The 14,651-nt window shown below is 53.3% G+C and overlaps 4 protein-coding genes across 4 annotated transcripts; 1 reads left to right on the top strand and 3 right to left on the bottom strand.

Annotated features, from left to right (window-relative positions):
• Positions 1–882: 882 nt before the first annotated feature.
• CTHT_0034490 (putative transcription factor) lies at positions 883–2,541 on the bottom strand (the record flags this gene model as incomplete). The annotated part of the gene is made up of 4 exons (XM_006693819.1): positions 883–1,422; positions 1,612–1,685; positions 1,741–2,267; positions 2,339–2,541. 4 exons carry the CDS (start codon positions 2,539–2,541, stop codon positions 883–885), a joined length of 1,344 nt encoding a protein of 447 aa, XP_006693882.1.
• A 2,451-nt stretch (positions 2,542–4,992) lies between these two features.
• Positions 4,993–6,592, bottom strand: CTHT_0034480 (uncharacterized protein; the record flags this gene model as incomplete). Its single annotated transcript, XM_006693818.1, has 2 exons — positions 4,993–5,768; positions 5,860–6,592. 2 exons carry the CDS (start codon positions 6,590–6,592, stop codon positions 4,993–4,995), a joined length of 1,509 nt encoding a protein of 502 aa, XP_006693881.1.
• Positions 6,593–8,392: 1,800 nt separating this feature from the next.
• CTHT_0034470 (uncharacterized protein) lies at positions 8,393–10,180 on the top strand (the record flags this gene model as incomplete). The annotated part of the gene is made up of 1 exon (XM_006693817.1): positions 8,393–10,180. The coding sequence occupies one exon, from the start codon at positions 8,393–8,395 to the stop codon at positions 10,178–10,180; it is 1,788 nt and encodes a 595-aa protein (XP_006693880.1).
• Positions 10,181–11,686: 1,506 nt separating this feature from the next.
• On the bottom strand, positions 11,687–13,187 carry CTHT_0034460 (carbamoyl-phosphate synthase arginine-specific small chain-like protein; the record flags this gene model as incomplete). Its single annotated transcript, XM_006693816.1, has 3 exons — positions 11,687–11,913; positions 11,979–12,933; positions 13,005–13,187. 3 exons carry the CDS (start codon positions 13,185–13,187, stop codon positions 11,687–11,689), a joined length of 1,365 nt encoding a protein of 454 aa, XP_006693879.1.
• Between the last annotated feature and the right edge of the window lie 1,464 nt (positions 13,188–14,651).

Raw genomic sequence — 14,651 nt, 5'->3', positions numbered from 1 at the left:
GCAATGGGGATGCAGGTTGGTAAAGCGCTGGCACTCGGCAGACCCAACCACCAGGATACCGAGGAACGTTGACAAAAAAACAAAAGAAGTCCTCGGCAGAGAGAGACAAATTCGATCGACACCTAATAGGAGGGTCGAACTTCGCTCGTTAATATCAAAACCTGCCCTGTATGTCGGGATGATAGTTGTCGTGGGAGATGAGAGGCAGGCAGGCTTGTGTTCCAAGGGTGATGAGAGCACCTAGTACGAAGCAGCGTGCGCGTCAAACCCCCAAAAACGTCAGAAGCTCGGGCCTCTCGGGTCCAGTCAAGCCAGTGCAGCTCTGCCTGTCGCTTCTGCTCTTCCCAAAGCTTCTGCTCTTCCCAAACCGGGGGCCGGGATCCACCTCGCCAAGCATCAGAGGAGCCCTTGGATCAGGACAACAGTCTTGGCGGGCTGAGAACGCTCGTCCCGGTCTTCGCGGATTTTGAAAGGCACACGTAACCCCGAAGGGATGTTACACAACTCAGAGCGAGTTAAAGCCACCATTGCACGAGTATGTAGACACTTAGGTAGATAGATAGGTAGGTACTTAGGTAGTTACTCCATGTAGGATTTGAATCTACGGATAGCCTCCCAACGTCCTGTTAAGCATATTAAATCCTCCCAAAACAACACCGCAGCAATAGACAGGATCCCGTACCTATCACGTACACTGATGATTGAAGGCCCATGTATCGACGTCCGTTTACACGCCCGCTATTTCCCATTCCCAGATGCTCCCGGCACAAGGATCAGTTTCCCAGACTCTGGTATATATATAGTCTCCAAACACTGGCTCCGGACTCCAAAACGTTAAAAACGCAGAAAAAAAACCCAACTATCAAACGCCAATTCTAGCACTTAATCCATTAACGCCGCAAGTTCTCTTTCCTTCTCAGCTAGCAATTCTCTCATTTGCCTGGTTTCCATTTCAAGCCTTGCCCGTCTCTCGGCCTTTAGCCTTTCCGCTTCACTAACATAGTCCCGGGGCGGAGGAAGCACGGGAGGAACAGGAGCCGAGGTCACTGAAATCCCCGGCGATGGGAGACGCTGGATAGGGGGCAGTGTCGGAGGCGGTGATCCTGAACTGTCTTCGGCTCTCGGTGTTGGTGCTGCGGGGTTCAAGATTGAGTTAATAGATGACAGACGCTTGGTGTGTTCGGCGGTGTCGTTTTGGCTGGGTTCCATCTCAGCAGCAGAAAAGGAACGTTTTCGAGACGGCGAGAGAAACGTTGAAGGCGACAGTGACGACTGCCGGCCAGCATCTGTCATTGCGATCGAGGTCAGCGGCGCAAGCCGATTCTCGTCGGTCAGTGACTCGGGCATGTGGCTAGGTTGGCTGGAGCACAAAGAGTGATACTGGCCCGGATCGCTGACTGACACAGGAGACGTCTGGCGATTCTGTCTCAAAACAGATTCGGGAACTAATGACAACGAAGGTTGCATTTGTCTAGGTCGGACCCCAAGGTTTACCGAGCCATCAGGGTTTACGCTTCCCCTTTCTTTAGGAGCTTCTGGCTCAGACAATGGCGACTCTGCACGTTCACTTCCTGCAGTTTCGCTGTCATGGGCACCAGGTGCAGGTATTACCCGTTTTCTCCGCTTGATGATGGATTTCTTCATGGTAACTGGTCTGTGGACACCATGAAGTTTATAATACAGACCTATTGCAAGAGTTAGCAGCCAGCTCCTATTCTCCGCGACCAGCAGAGGACTTACCACAAGCGTTGCAGATGGTATGGCCAGCCTCATCTCTCCGCCAGAGGGGAGTTACTGTCGTGCCGCAATTTTGGCAAGCTATAACAACAGTGGCATTTGCACCCTGAAGCTGCAATGCAGCAACATCAATTGGCGTGGGTCCATCTGAGACATTGGACTTCGAGGTGCATTTCAGCATGCCTAAGCTCGCGGCCTTCGAAATTCGGTTATTGTATGCCGGGCAGCCACTGCAGCCTTCTGCGCCGCCGGTTCCATTGCATTTCCCTCCGCCGGGGCAAGTTCCCGAAGCTGCTTGATCCGCCGCAACATAGGTTGCTGCTGGGCCGTTAGGCAACAAAGGAACATGTCCCTTTGGCGAGAGCCTAACCGGTGACTGCCGGGCACCACTGGCGGTAACACTTGGGGGGCGCTTCAGGTTGATGGGGCGTGCCGCATTTCTCGCTTTCAGATACAGTCCGCAAGCATTGCAAATAGTTGCGCCCTGTGGGGATCTCCGCCACAACGGAGTGCGAGTTGTGCCACAGTTACTAAGTGCAAGTCAGAATCAAGGTCACTGTCATCATGCTGGATATTGAACATCAACATCGCAGTTACACACCTGCAGACTTGGCCGGTATATTCCTGAGATGAACTAGACTCCTTCTTTGCTTGAGCCGATGGACTTCCCGCCTTGGACTGCACGGGGCTTGGAGGGCCAGACGAAACGACAGAGGCGCGTGTTAACGTTGGCGAAGGCCCGACTTCTGACCTCGCTTGCTCGTAATCTTCTATCAGACTCGGTTCTGACTTGGATTGCGGCATGTTGCTGGTTTCCCTCGACAATGGCCTGGACGGAAGGGGCTGTTCGGCCAGGCGCTGGTGCCGACATCTGAGTCTCCACGCTCGGCGGCGGGTCGGATAACGCCATCATTGAGGCAGTGGCAAACGACTTAGAAAATGGTAATTGCAAAAAAACTTCAAGTGACTAAGGTAAAGCAGTACTCGGATCCTCTTTTTACCGAAAGGGCTGCCGGTCGCGAAGCCGAAGTTGTCAAAGTTGCAAGCCGAACTGGACAGGAAGACAGGATTGGCAAATAGAAAAAGGGGCTTTCAAAATAAAAGAAAGAGAAAGTACAACGGGTGCTCGTTGGTACGTCTACAGCGTTGTGTCCAGAAACACGGCTCGACAGAGGCTTTGTCGGATAGGAAAATTTAAACAGAGGTGATGATGTCGTACGAATCGGCGAAGATGATGACACTACTTAAGCCCAGTTGTGGCTTAGGAAGGGGGGTCTCGTGACGCGGGTGTAAGACGGCGACGAAGAACAGATCGGATTGCGGGCGAGAGGCTCGGACCGGGTCCTTTTCTGATCTCGGGGGGGGGAGGCCCGGGCGGATAACCTTGACGATTTGCTGGTGGATGCGGCCGTACGGAGCGAAAGTAGGTTATCTGATCGACACTAGACGGGGCCGGATTGATGGATTTGCGTCTCTGTGTTGAGAAGACGTAAAAATTGCAATAAGACTCCCCTTGGCACGGCACCCTGTATTTGGTGATCCAGGCGATTAGGAAGACAGAGGCCACCTTTGCTTCCGGGGACAAACACTCGAAAACACAGCCACGGGAAGTCGCAAGAAAGAGGTTTTCGAGGAGAGGAAAGGAAGCCTGGGCTAGCAACCAAATGGAATTGGCGCAAAGAGTTGGCAACAAAGGCGGGATTCCTCCCGGAGAGATGTGCGAGCAGCTGTCTCAACGAAAGAGAGCCCATCAGGGTATGAGTGGTCCGCTTTTAACCTTCTCCAGCCAACCAGCGGCGCCCGAATGTCAGCAGACGAGCTTTGACTGGGACCCCTAGCCAGTTGCCCAAGCACAGCCAGGGCCAAAATAAAACGTCTATCGAAGGTTTCCAGAATGCGGTTTTGGATCCCTTGTGCATCGGATTGGGCTGTCGGCTTCAGCAGCAAGCACGGCGCAACAGACTGCTCCTCTCTGTTCTTTTCTGCCGGCGCCGGGATGTCTTGAGAAACTGTTTCTATGGATAGAGGACACGGTTTCGATGCCCATTCGGTAAAGCTGGCGTTCTGGCCAAGCAGCCTCATCGTTCCTAATGAATGGGTGGCCTTGGCGTCTGCCACGATCGGCGATTGCGAGCCTGCAAGCACACCCACGCTGCTGTCTTCACATCGGCTCGCTGAGCATTTGGTCCGTTCCGACACTCCAACCCTCGACGACCCGAAGTCAACCATTCTTTTGGCAGGACTCTAGCTGAAGTCAAACTTGCCTTCCTAACAAAATAACAGCTTCTGTATCTGCTCCCAGGCCAAGATTTCTGCGCTGCACTAGCCCCCTGCACAGCACAAAGCACCCTCGCAAGCCCTCATCCTTATCTGATTAGATTTGTCACGATCATATTCCCAGCCCGCCCCCGCCCCTGCGTTCCTCAGACGCGGCGGTGCTGTCACGCCGCGCGGCGCCGCTTTTTTCGGACAGCCGATTCATGCGCCTATTGAGCACTAGGGGAGCCCGGTCTGTTGGTGACTTCGGTTGAGCATCCCATTCGCCGAGCGTATCCTGGTCGGACCCATCCAAAGTTCCGCCAAGCTTTTTTATCATTTTGATCAGTGATCAGCGGCTACCAGTGCTGTTCCAACCAGCAAAGAGATCAGGTGTTTATTACAACAGGTCATCAGGATTTAGCAGAACAGAAAAGCAGAAGCGGCAATCCGCTTCCCGAGAATTTTTAGACAATTTCCAGGTTTAAGGACAGGACATTGTGAGCGATCAATCGAACCCAGGAAGTAGGTACCTCGGTAAGCAGGGGTTTCCCTCTCGAAGCACAAGCCGTCAATCTCACAAGTCTTCACCAAAAAGACTGAATTGTGCTTCTTGTGAGATAAGATTGGCTGAATACATACGAGGGGTAGTGCATTATCTTGTCAAGATAGTTCCCATGACCCAAATCCCGGGTGATCCTGTGTATCTGTACCAAACTTCCTCCCCTGGCCAAATGATTAAAAACGAATTAGTCCCATTCGTGCGCCATTATGCCTATATTTACACTCAAAAGGGGTATTGTGACTGTGAGATCCTCAGCAAATGGACCTAATAGCAAGCCTCGAGCAAAGTTCCATCCCAAATACTGCACGTCGCAAACGGGAGTCAACGTTACTCGCCGTGTTTTTTTTTTTTGGCATGTGGACTCACAATTAGTGAAGTCCACGATACATAGCCAGCAGTTGGTGTTCATCCCATGTGTCCAAGCACCACACTTCTCAGATATCAGGATCTAACTGGTTTGGAGATTTAGTAAGAGGAGCAACGAGTCCAGCATTCATCAACTTCAGCAACCCCTCGCGCGCTAGGTTGACAACAACTGCAATCCAGAGGGCATTCCACGCCCACTGGCGGCGAGTATTGAGCGCCACGTGGGAGATTGTGATGACTGGATTGGATTCCGAGTTGGGATCATAGCTGTTCAGCATGACCAAATGCTCGGTCACGACAAACATGTATAATGTAGGAAGTTGTATAGCTTGTCCTGACCTCCCTTTATCTTGTTTTGAAGTTCCGTTCTGTCCATTGCTGGGAGCATTGTGGGAATCTAGGAGCTCCCTCCACCGGCGGCCGAGGTCCTGTAAGCGGCGGCTCGTGTCTGTTGTCAAATGATGAACAAACTGTTGCATAGAGCCATCTTGGTCCTCGTGCTCAATTTCGTCTTCATAAACCCAGCCTCGTCGACGGTGGCGTTGTGTCTGCTTCAGTGCTTTGGCTTTCTTTTGAGCTGACGATTCAACTGGAGGATTAGATAGTCCATTCCCATTGCTTTTGGAATTACTCGAATCGGGAGGGAAGTCACTGGGGGAATATGCTCGGATAAGGACATTTGGCAAAGACCGGCGATAGTCAATCCCAGCGTCTCGCATTGCCCACTTCAAGTACCGACGGATGGTCCTGACAATGACTCGAGGAATCAACTCCGTAGTACCGATCTCCTCGTAGTCTGTCACCGTCTGCGATAGAATAAACAATCGTTCAAGGGCCTTTGTCGCTACTTCGAGTGTCAGCCATCTTCTTAGCAGAGCACGACGCAAAAACAAAAAGTAGTAAAAAAAAAAATCGAACCAAGAGAAGTTGCTCACCACTTAGCTCATTGTCATAAGCACGAACTGCAACCCGCTTTTTGCTTCGCTTGGGTGCAAACACGACGAAATCTTCATCGTTTTGTAGCGCCTCATCACCTTGCGAGACGCCATACATCCTGAAAGAAATTCGCCAGGAGGACGGAAGCACGGGGTGCCGACCAAGCATGTAGATCAGCTTATGCAACTTCTGTTGCTCGGCGTTCCAGAGCGAACTGTTATCGACTTGATCAAGCTGAGCATGCCAGTCGGGCAGGCATAGAGGGACAGTGCCGAATCGGTCCCAGTCGCTGCTTGTGCTGTTGGCGTCGTCGTCATTTTGGAGTGCGAGATCATCATAGTAGTCAGAGTCGCCCACCCGAGCTCTCTTGCTTGCCCGAGGGTTGGTCTGATTGACTGTTCCTGCGCGTCGCTTCCGCTGCAGCCTTCCTCGCAGATATGGGTCACCAAACGGGTGGAAATAATCGCAGAGATCGAAGTCATCGTCATCTTCATCATCGTCATGGTGCAAATCGTTGTAGCTACCGCTGCTCTCTGATACTGACACATGCCGTCCGTTATAGGAGGTTGGATCCAGGTCATCGTCCTCGATTGATTGCATGACGCAAATAGTTCCACCGTTCAAACCCATTTCTTCGTTCTGTCGACTGAGTTCGGAGACCGAATGGTAGTCGGACGAAGAGTCTTCCTCCAGTGTGGGAGCTGGCTCCTTGGGAAACGCCATTGGCGACATGATCGGTCAATTAGGTAAGTTTAACGTTGCTGGATGAGAGATGGCAGAGGCGACACTCCAGACCAGTGAACCCGATAGTGAGTTGAGTGGAAGCCTGGGTAAGTGTTGAGAATTGAGGGTTGGAGAAATTGGCGAAAATGAGTTAGCTAGGCGGGGTGTTCTGGCCGAAGGTGTACGTGTAGGAGAGACCGGGTAACTAAAGATTCAACAAGGCCTTGATTACAATGGCGCCGTCGAAAACGTGTCAAACAGAAAGTGGTGGATGCATTGGATAGTTTCCAATTCCGTCTATTCATCTTCGGGGCTAGAGAGCAAGGGCCATTCAAGGTCCATTCGAGGCCCATCAAGTGCCATTGGCACACGCACGTCGACAGAGCGAACAATGGAGCCATCGATGCCGGAAGCAGGTGCAGATCGCAGTATGGCACCTTCCATGTCAACCACAAAGAAAGCAGAGGTATCTTGCATCCTGCCATTCTGCTGCGCCCGACCTTCATTGCTGCTTCCGGCTGCCACAGCCACTCTATTTTCATTGGACATCGGAGCCATGAAGCGATGGGTAAAGCGTCTGTGAGAAAACCAAATCCTTAACCAATGTGTGTGCAGGCGGGCAGTCCGCAAGTCCGCAGTCGTGGATTGCTGCGCAGCACTGAGGGGCAGACATGTTGACTGGGTAGACGTTGGGCAGACATGGCTGGTGAGTTGGCCAATATGCTGCCGTAATCTGTGTGTGCGTAGAGGTACGTATAATGTTAGATACATTAGATAGTGTACGTGGGAACCAGAACCTGGTAATGGAATGGAAGCCTGGACTCTACTGCCACCTCAACCCCAGCCTTGGGCCGTCGGTTGACGTCACTTGCGGCGTCCCTCTCCCCCCTCCCCCTTTTTTTTCCAAAAAAAAAATGGCACAACCAAAGTCAACGGGAGAGAAAGCAGAAACAGAGCGAAATTACCAGAATTCCCTCGTTATTTGATATTACTGGCCGGGCTGTGATGATGAATACATTAAAATATCCCCATTACTGTATTGTGCATAACTCGTTGCATTTATAGTTAAAGACGACTGTGCAAAGACCCAGACCCAAGTCAATTTAGTTCTGGGCTCTGGAACTGGTCAACGACGTCTTTGAGTTGAGAGCCCCTGGAATGCTGCGCCAACCAAGGACAAGCAGAATGCGCTACCCCACACATTGTAAGTGCCACTGCAAGCTTACAGGAGGTAGAGAACCTGCCTGATAGCATGGGAAGCCGTACATACGGATTACAAAGGCTGGATGATGTTGAGATCTGGATTCTGGACGTTTGTCAGTCGTCCGACGTGGATGCGTGGAATCTACAATGGATGCGGGGGATCAGTGCGGGTCCACCCGACGTGCAAGCGGATCCGTCGGTTGTGGCAGGTTGGCACAGGCCCGCGTAGGGCTGTGGGTGGTCTTGCTGGTTTGGCGGGATGAATTGGCTCGTGCTCTGGGGCAACGTGTTCCCCACAAGAGCATCCCTGCTGCCAATGCTTGTGTCTTGGCATTCCACTGCGGCAGGCGCACCAGCAGGCGGTCGGCGGGCCACCAGACCCAACAGCCCCCCAGCAGGCGGCTTTTTCCAGAGCTTGCATTTCTGTTTTTTGCACTCCATTGCCATTTCCGCTTTTCGTGTCGTCGCGACGCGTTTGCTCGAAGGCCCAGCAATTTCCATTTTCAATCTTTTCTTTTCCCCCCCCCCTTTCTCTTTTTTCCTTCCTACAATTGTACCTACTGCTCTGTGCCGCACGTGCATCGCCCACCGCGCATCGCAAGCAAAATGGCTTCCCACTGGAATCGGATGACGGTGGTCGAGCTGCGCGCCGAGCTCAAGCAGCGGGGACTGTCGCAAGCGGGCAACAAAGCCACGCTCATTGAGCGCCTGGTCGAGTATGAAAAGGAGAAAGATATGGAAATGGAGAAAGACAAAGAGCCCGAGAATCAACAGCCCGCCGCTGCGCCCGAGCAGCCCGACGACGATACGACCAGCAATAATGGCAATAACCATGTCGCGCAGGGGCCGGACCAAAGCCTCGATGCCCACCACAACGCTAACACAGAGTCACCCTCCGCCGATGCTGCCGCTGCTGCTGCGGCGACTGCAGATAGCCAGCCTCTGAAAACGGCCTCCGAGCAGCTTGATCGCTCCAATTCGGCCGACAACAATAAGCCTGTCGACGCCGAACTCGTTCCTGCGACCGAAATCATCTCTGATGCTGCCAACCGCAAGCGTCGCTCGCGCAGCCCGCCCCCACCAGAGAACGAATCTTCGAGAAAGAGAGCCCGCGCTGCCGAACACAACGTCAAGAGGTCTCCTGAGAGAGTTGAGGAGCCACATAACCTCGACGATGGTGAGAACTACAAGTACCCCCAAGATCGCGATCGCTCTCAGGAGCAAGATCGGCCTCCCAACTCCCACAACGAGCCGCAGGTCGATTATGATAGGGCTGTTGCGCCGGCCCAACATCCCGCAACCTCGGCGCTCTACATCAAGAATTTTATGCGTCCATTGAGGGAGCCCGTTCTCAAGGATTACCTCGTCGAGCTCGCCGCATTGCCGGGTACCTCCCCCGACCCGAGCTGCATTGTCAGCTTCTACCTCGATCCAATCAGGACCCATTCCTTTGTCCAATTCTCGACTGTCGCTGCCGCTTCACGTGTCCGATCGGCTCTCCATGGGACGGTCTGGCCAAACGAGAGCAATCGAAAGGAGCTTTGGGTTGATTTCATCCCAGAGGGCAAAGTCGACGAGTGGGCTGCCCATGAGAAAGAAGAGGGTGGTAGGGATCCCTCTTGCCGCTGGGAAGTTCATTACGAACCGGACCACAACGGTGAGGTGACTGCCAGGCTTGTCAACGCAGCTATGGAGCATCCTCGTCGCAATACCAGGCAGCCGCTCGGCCCCCCCGCAGTACCGACAGGTCCTGCCAACAACTCAAGCAACCCTTATGTCGAGGGTGCGCCTTCGGGTCCCCGTGGCCGAGGTCGTGACCGCTTCCGTCAGGGAGCTCCCCCTTCTCAGTTAGGCGCTTCCAATGCTGCCGGCGATCGTGGCGGCTGGAGAACCACCCGAGCCGACCCGCCTATCCAGTATCGTCCCGTCTCCGAAGACGTGGCGCAGCGTCGTCTTGCGAATCTGCGTTCTCACATCACCAAGGACCGCCATAGAGATTTGGGTCGCCCGGACGAGATCAACCGCTACACCTTCGAGAATAGCGAGACTTTTGTCGATCGCGGCAAGGAGGCATTTATCGGTATCCGCCCCCCGCATCGAGAGCGCGAGCGCCGTCGCCTAGGCCTCGACCGCCGCAACCGCAACCGCAACCGCCGCGCGCCCTCGCCCCGCCGTTCCCGCGACGAGACTTACCGAGGAGGCGAGAACAGCCGCAATGACTACGAGCGTGACTACGACCGTCGCGATGACTTCGACCGCGACCGCGACAGTTCCCGGCGTGACCGTCGCGATGTTGATGACGTGCCCCGCTCCCGTTTTGACGGCCAGCCTTTGCCGACTTACACCGGCCCCACCAGTCGTGCCAGGCGCGGTGGGAGACGTGATCGCTATTAGAGGACGATCTCTCTGATACGATTGAGGGCACGAGTCATATTGCCTGTTTGTAGGGCGATAAATATCGAAGTATTTGGCTGGGTTTCGACCTAGAACATCCTCACGATATGTTCAGTGCTCCCATCTCGGAAAGTTGGCGTTTCTTATTGCCATGGCTGCCAAAGTTCACAATGAAAACAACAAAAACGGCCGATGGTTTGGGTTGCATTTGGATTTCTCGCACAACTTCCTCACACAACCTTACTTCTGCATTGTCTCAAAACAAGTAACCTTCTATGACCCTTTGCCTTCCCTCTTCCCCCCTTCCCACTTCGTTTCTGTCTCCTCTACAAAGGCCGTCGGAGACTAACCGAGTACTGATTCCATGCATTGCCAACTGGCTTTTGAGATTCGCAATCACCTCTTAGACAGGTGGCTGCGAACGCGCGACGAGGGTTTAGACAACACGAGAGAAGAAAAACGCGGAACATGAGGCACGAGGGTAAAGAACGAGAGGGAGGGAACTAATGAATGGTCGATAATAACAAGGAAGGCAACTTATCGGATAATAGTCTCAACGTTACACACATGACGTGTGGGGCGTTGTGACAGAATTATGATTTGAGAAACGTCGGCTCTGTGGTTCGTAAGCCTTACGGTATCGCGTACCAGCATGGCCATGAGTTAACTCTTTTCCTCTATTGTCGTTTTCTTTCCTGCTTGCGCGTGCTTCGGCAACTAGTAGCAGGTCTCTGCATGGAATAAGGATGAAAATGGCGGGAAATGACACGAAACAAAAAGGGATACGGATATTGTCGCAGTTCACTTAGTTTTTTTTTCTCCCTTTTTCTCTTCACCTTCTCATCCAGTTCCTGGCCTGATCTGATCTTGGATTCGGGCTTCTGGGGACGAAAACAAAGGAGGCGGGTGAGGAAAAGGGAGTGGGATCGGCTAGCTTGAGAAATCCTGGTCAGAGTGGGTTAAATGCCACAGAAAACGCGAAATATCCCTACATGAGTCCATCCGTTTACGGATTTGGGGGCTTGCAGGGGACACAAAAGTTTTCACTGTTTTGTGTGTAGAACAGAACACCTACATAGCTGGTAACAGATACCCAAAATCAATTGCTCACGAAGCATGTCGAAGTGATCCAAACACAAAACTTGCATATCGGCAGTTCATTCAGATAATACACAGAAGAGGGAGCAAGGTAGGTTACTCGATCACCTTTTTAATGGAACTGTGGAGTACAAATTGTTCAAGTTCAGTATTATATCTTTTGCTTCCCTAAAGACCCAAAAACCACAAAACCATTCAAAAAAGAGGTCCCTCCTAAACAAGCCACCCGGATGCCTTGAAGGTTAACTTAATTTTTTTTCGGCCGGCATCCCCAAACGCTCGAACTCCAACAAGGTACCAAAGAGACACAAAATGCACCAGGAGATACTTAGCAAGATTGACCAGAGACAGGCTTCCATATACCGGCTAATCGAACGACACCGATCATGCGCTACCTAGCCATCTCAATTAGGCGTAGTTCGCCAGGGGAGTTGGTTCAACACCAACACGCTCCTTGCTGAGGATGTCGATCATCAGCTGCGACGGCCGGTTGTCACGGTAAACCTTGGCGCTGGCCTTGTACATCTCGACATTTTCTAAGTACTTGTCAAAGAGGTAGGCACTGTCCATGGGGCCACCCTTGGCCTCAGGGTGAAATTGAGTCGAGAAGATCGGACGGGTCTTGTGGATCATGCCTAGGAGGATGGGTTAGCATTTAAGGGGATGAGCCAGGCACAATAATCAGAGGTTATATGCTTACCCTCGTTGCTGCCATCGTTCAGGTTGACGAAATACTCCTTGAACTCGCTAGGCAAAGTGCTGGCATCAACAGCATAACCGTGGTTCTGGCTCGTGATGTGGCACTGGCCAGTGGTGAGGTCAAGAGCAGGGATGTTGTGGGCGCGGTTGCCATATTTCAACTTGATCGTGCGCGCACCGACGGCCAGAGCCAGCAGCTGGTGGCCGAGGCAGATGCCCATGATGGGGGCAGAGGAGGTCTCCATCAGGCGGGCAAGGTTATACACAGTCTCCTGGCAGTGAGTCGGGTCACCCGGACCGTTGGAAATGAAAACGCCGTCGAAGTGGTCAGCGACCTTGTGGATGGGATAGTCGTAAGGGAAGACGGTGATGGAAGCGCCGCGGGTAACTAGGCTACGCAGAATGTTCTCCTTGACACCGCAGTCAATCAAAGCGATGTGGTAGCGGGCATTGGGGTTGTTGACGACGAAAGGCGCCTTGGTGCTCACACGCTTCACCAGGTTGATCTGACCGGGGTCGACGTAGCCCTCGTCTTCGTCGGCATCGTACTCATCGCCAATGGTGATTCTGGCCAGCGAGGAACCCTGCTCGCGCAGGTAGGTGACGATGGCACGAGTGTCAACGCCGGTGATAGCAGGGATGCCCTCACGAGCGCACCACTCGGCAAGGCTCTCGACAGCGGTCCAGTGGCTGTATTTCTCAGCCACATCAGCAACGACAATGCCGGCGCACTGGATGTGGGGCGACTCGAAGTACTTGAGGAGGTTGTACTCGTCGCGCTCATTCGACGGCACGCCGTAGTTGCCAATGAGGGGCTGGGTGAAAACCAGGATCTGGCCGCGGTAAGAGGGATCCGTCATGGACTCGGGGTAACCCACGAGCGAGGTGGTGAAGACAGCCTCGCCGGAGATGTTGATGTTGGCGCCAAAGGCCTTGCCGTGGAACACGGGACCATCCTGTGGACGACGGGTCAGCAACAAACTCCAGGGGGAATGGCATTAGGGCAGGAGCAGAAACAGGAACATACCCTGATGGTGAACGTAGCGTTTACGCCAGACGCAGGCGCCGTGGTCCGCGTGTTGGTGGCGGGCATAGTCCTTCCCTTGCTGCCACTGACAGTAAGCTTGCTCGCAAAGCGAGTTTGGCTGGGCAGGCGGGCAGCATGGCCCATGGCCTTAAAGGGAAGACGAGCAGCTAGGCGAGAGAACATGGTGACTGAAGTGATTAGAAGGCGTGAAAGAGGGAGGAGAGGCTCTCGTGTAGCGCAGAATGCTTCTTAAAATGACAGGGCCCTCCACAGATGGTCTAAAACTTTGGTCAGTGCCAAGCGGGACGGTGAGTCAAGCACATCACAGGAGCCAAACGCACCTGAGAGATAGTCCTACACACCACCGCGTCAGTCGCCGATTATACCACACAAACCAGGAGTGAGGGAAAATAGAGGAACGAGGGACCGGGAAGGGAGAAAGAATGAGATGGGAGATGAGAGGGAGAGAGGGCGAGAGGGGGAGAGATAAGTCTGGGGACACGCCCAGTCAGGCTGTTTCCCAGAACTCGTGGATCCTCTTGATAAGTGAAACGGAGGAGGGACAGGAGCCATGTCATGTCCAGCTCCAACTGACTGGCCCGCACCAAAGCAGAGAGGGTGGGGTTTGATTTATAACTTCGATGTGTTGTGATGTGCATACCTGAGAAGTAAAGGCAGAGAAGCGACCTTTCATCAGCACGGTTTGGACGAAGGCCAGTTCGCAGGCAGAAGAAGGGAAACCGTTTCCGGATCCAGGCGCAGAAGCGCAGTCGATGTAGGAGCGGGCCGTTCAAGGCTGTCGTGGACTCAGGGCGTGCCTGACAGCGGTTATGTGGGTAGAGACAGTGCTCTGGGGCAGCGTTGGAGGAAAAAAAAGATATTTAGAGACAAGACCAGACGAGATGAAAGGCAAACAAAAATGGCTGCTTCCGAATTCGCTTTGTGCAAGGCTCGGCGGCCAGCGGCAAAAAAAAGGGCAGCGAAAAATAAAAATTGACTGCTGCGGCGCTGTTTCGCCCACTGAGCGGATCCCACCAAAATTGGGGCACTCGCCAATTGGCGCTGCTGCCATTGGCTCGGGACAGGGCCGATTTCCGGGGCGATGGTGGGTAGCGTCCTCGGTGCTTGGCTCTCGATTTTTCGCGGTGTTGGATGGCATCTTGCTCGGCGATATATCATCCACTGGTCCAACCCCCCCATAACGGTAGGGAGCCACGTACCTAACTACTACCTTGTTTAGTGTGTAAGCACAGAGCACACAGGCAATCTGTATGTGGAGGTGGGTTAGGTAGGTGGGCAGGTTGGGCGTTGGGTGAGGTGGTGCGGCTTCGGACGGCTCGGCCCAGCTGCGCCGCAGCCTAGACATTCACGGTCACATAGAAAGTGTGGAACGCCGTCACGGCCGTAAGTGCCGCTGTAACAAAGTGTAAGCCGCTGCATATCTATCTGCCCCTCGTTGCTGTTGTGGCCTGCGGCACGCTCACGGTGCTCACAGCGTCGGCTTGGGAGAGATGGTGTGTGTACTTGCCAAGTGACAGATATGATAACAATCTGGCGGATGACACCGTGGGAGGACATGCATACAATGGAGTTTGCCATGCTTCTTAACCTTAATTGTTCAGTTGGTAGTCATGGTCTGTCTGACTC

The sequence above is a fragment of the Thermochaetoides thermophila genome (assembly GCF_000221225.1).
Source record: "Thermochaetoides thermophila DSM 1495 unplaced genomic scaffold scf7180000011816, whole genome shotgun sequence".
Classification (NCBI taxonomy): domain Eukaryota; kingdom Fungi; phylum Ascomycota; class Sordariomycetes; order Sordariales; family Chaetomiaceae; genus Thermochaetoides; species Thermochaetoides thermophila.
Note: the sequence above shows the minus strand (reverse complement) of the source record. Positions and strands in the feature narration are given on the sequence as shown.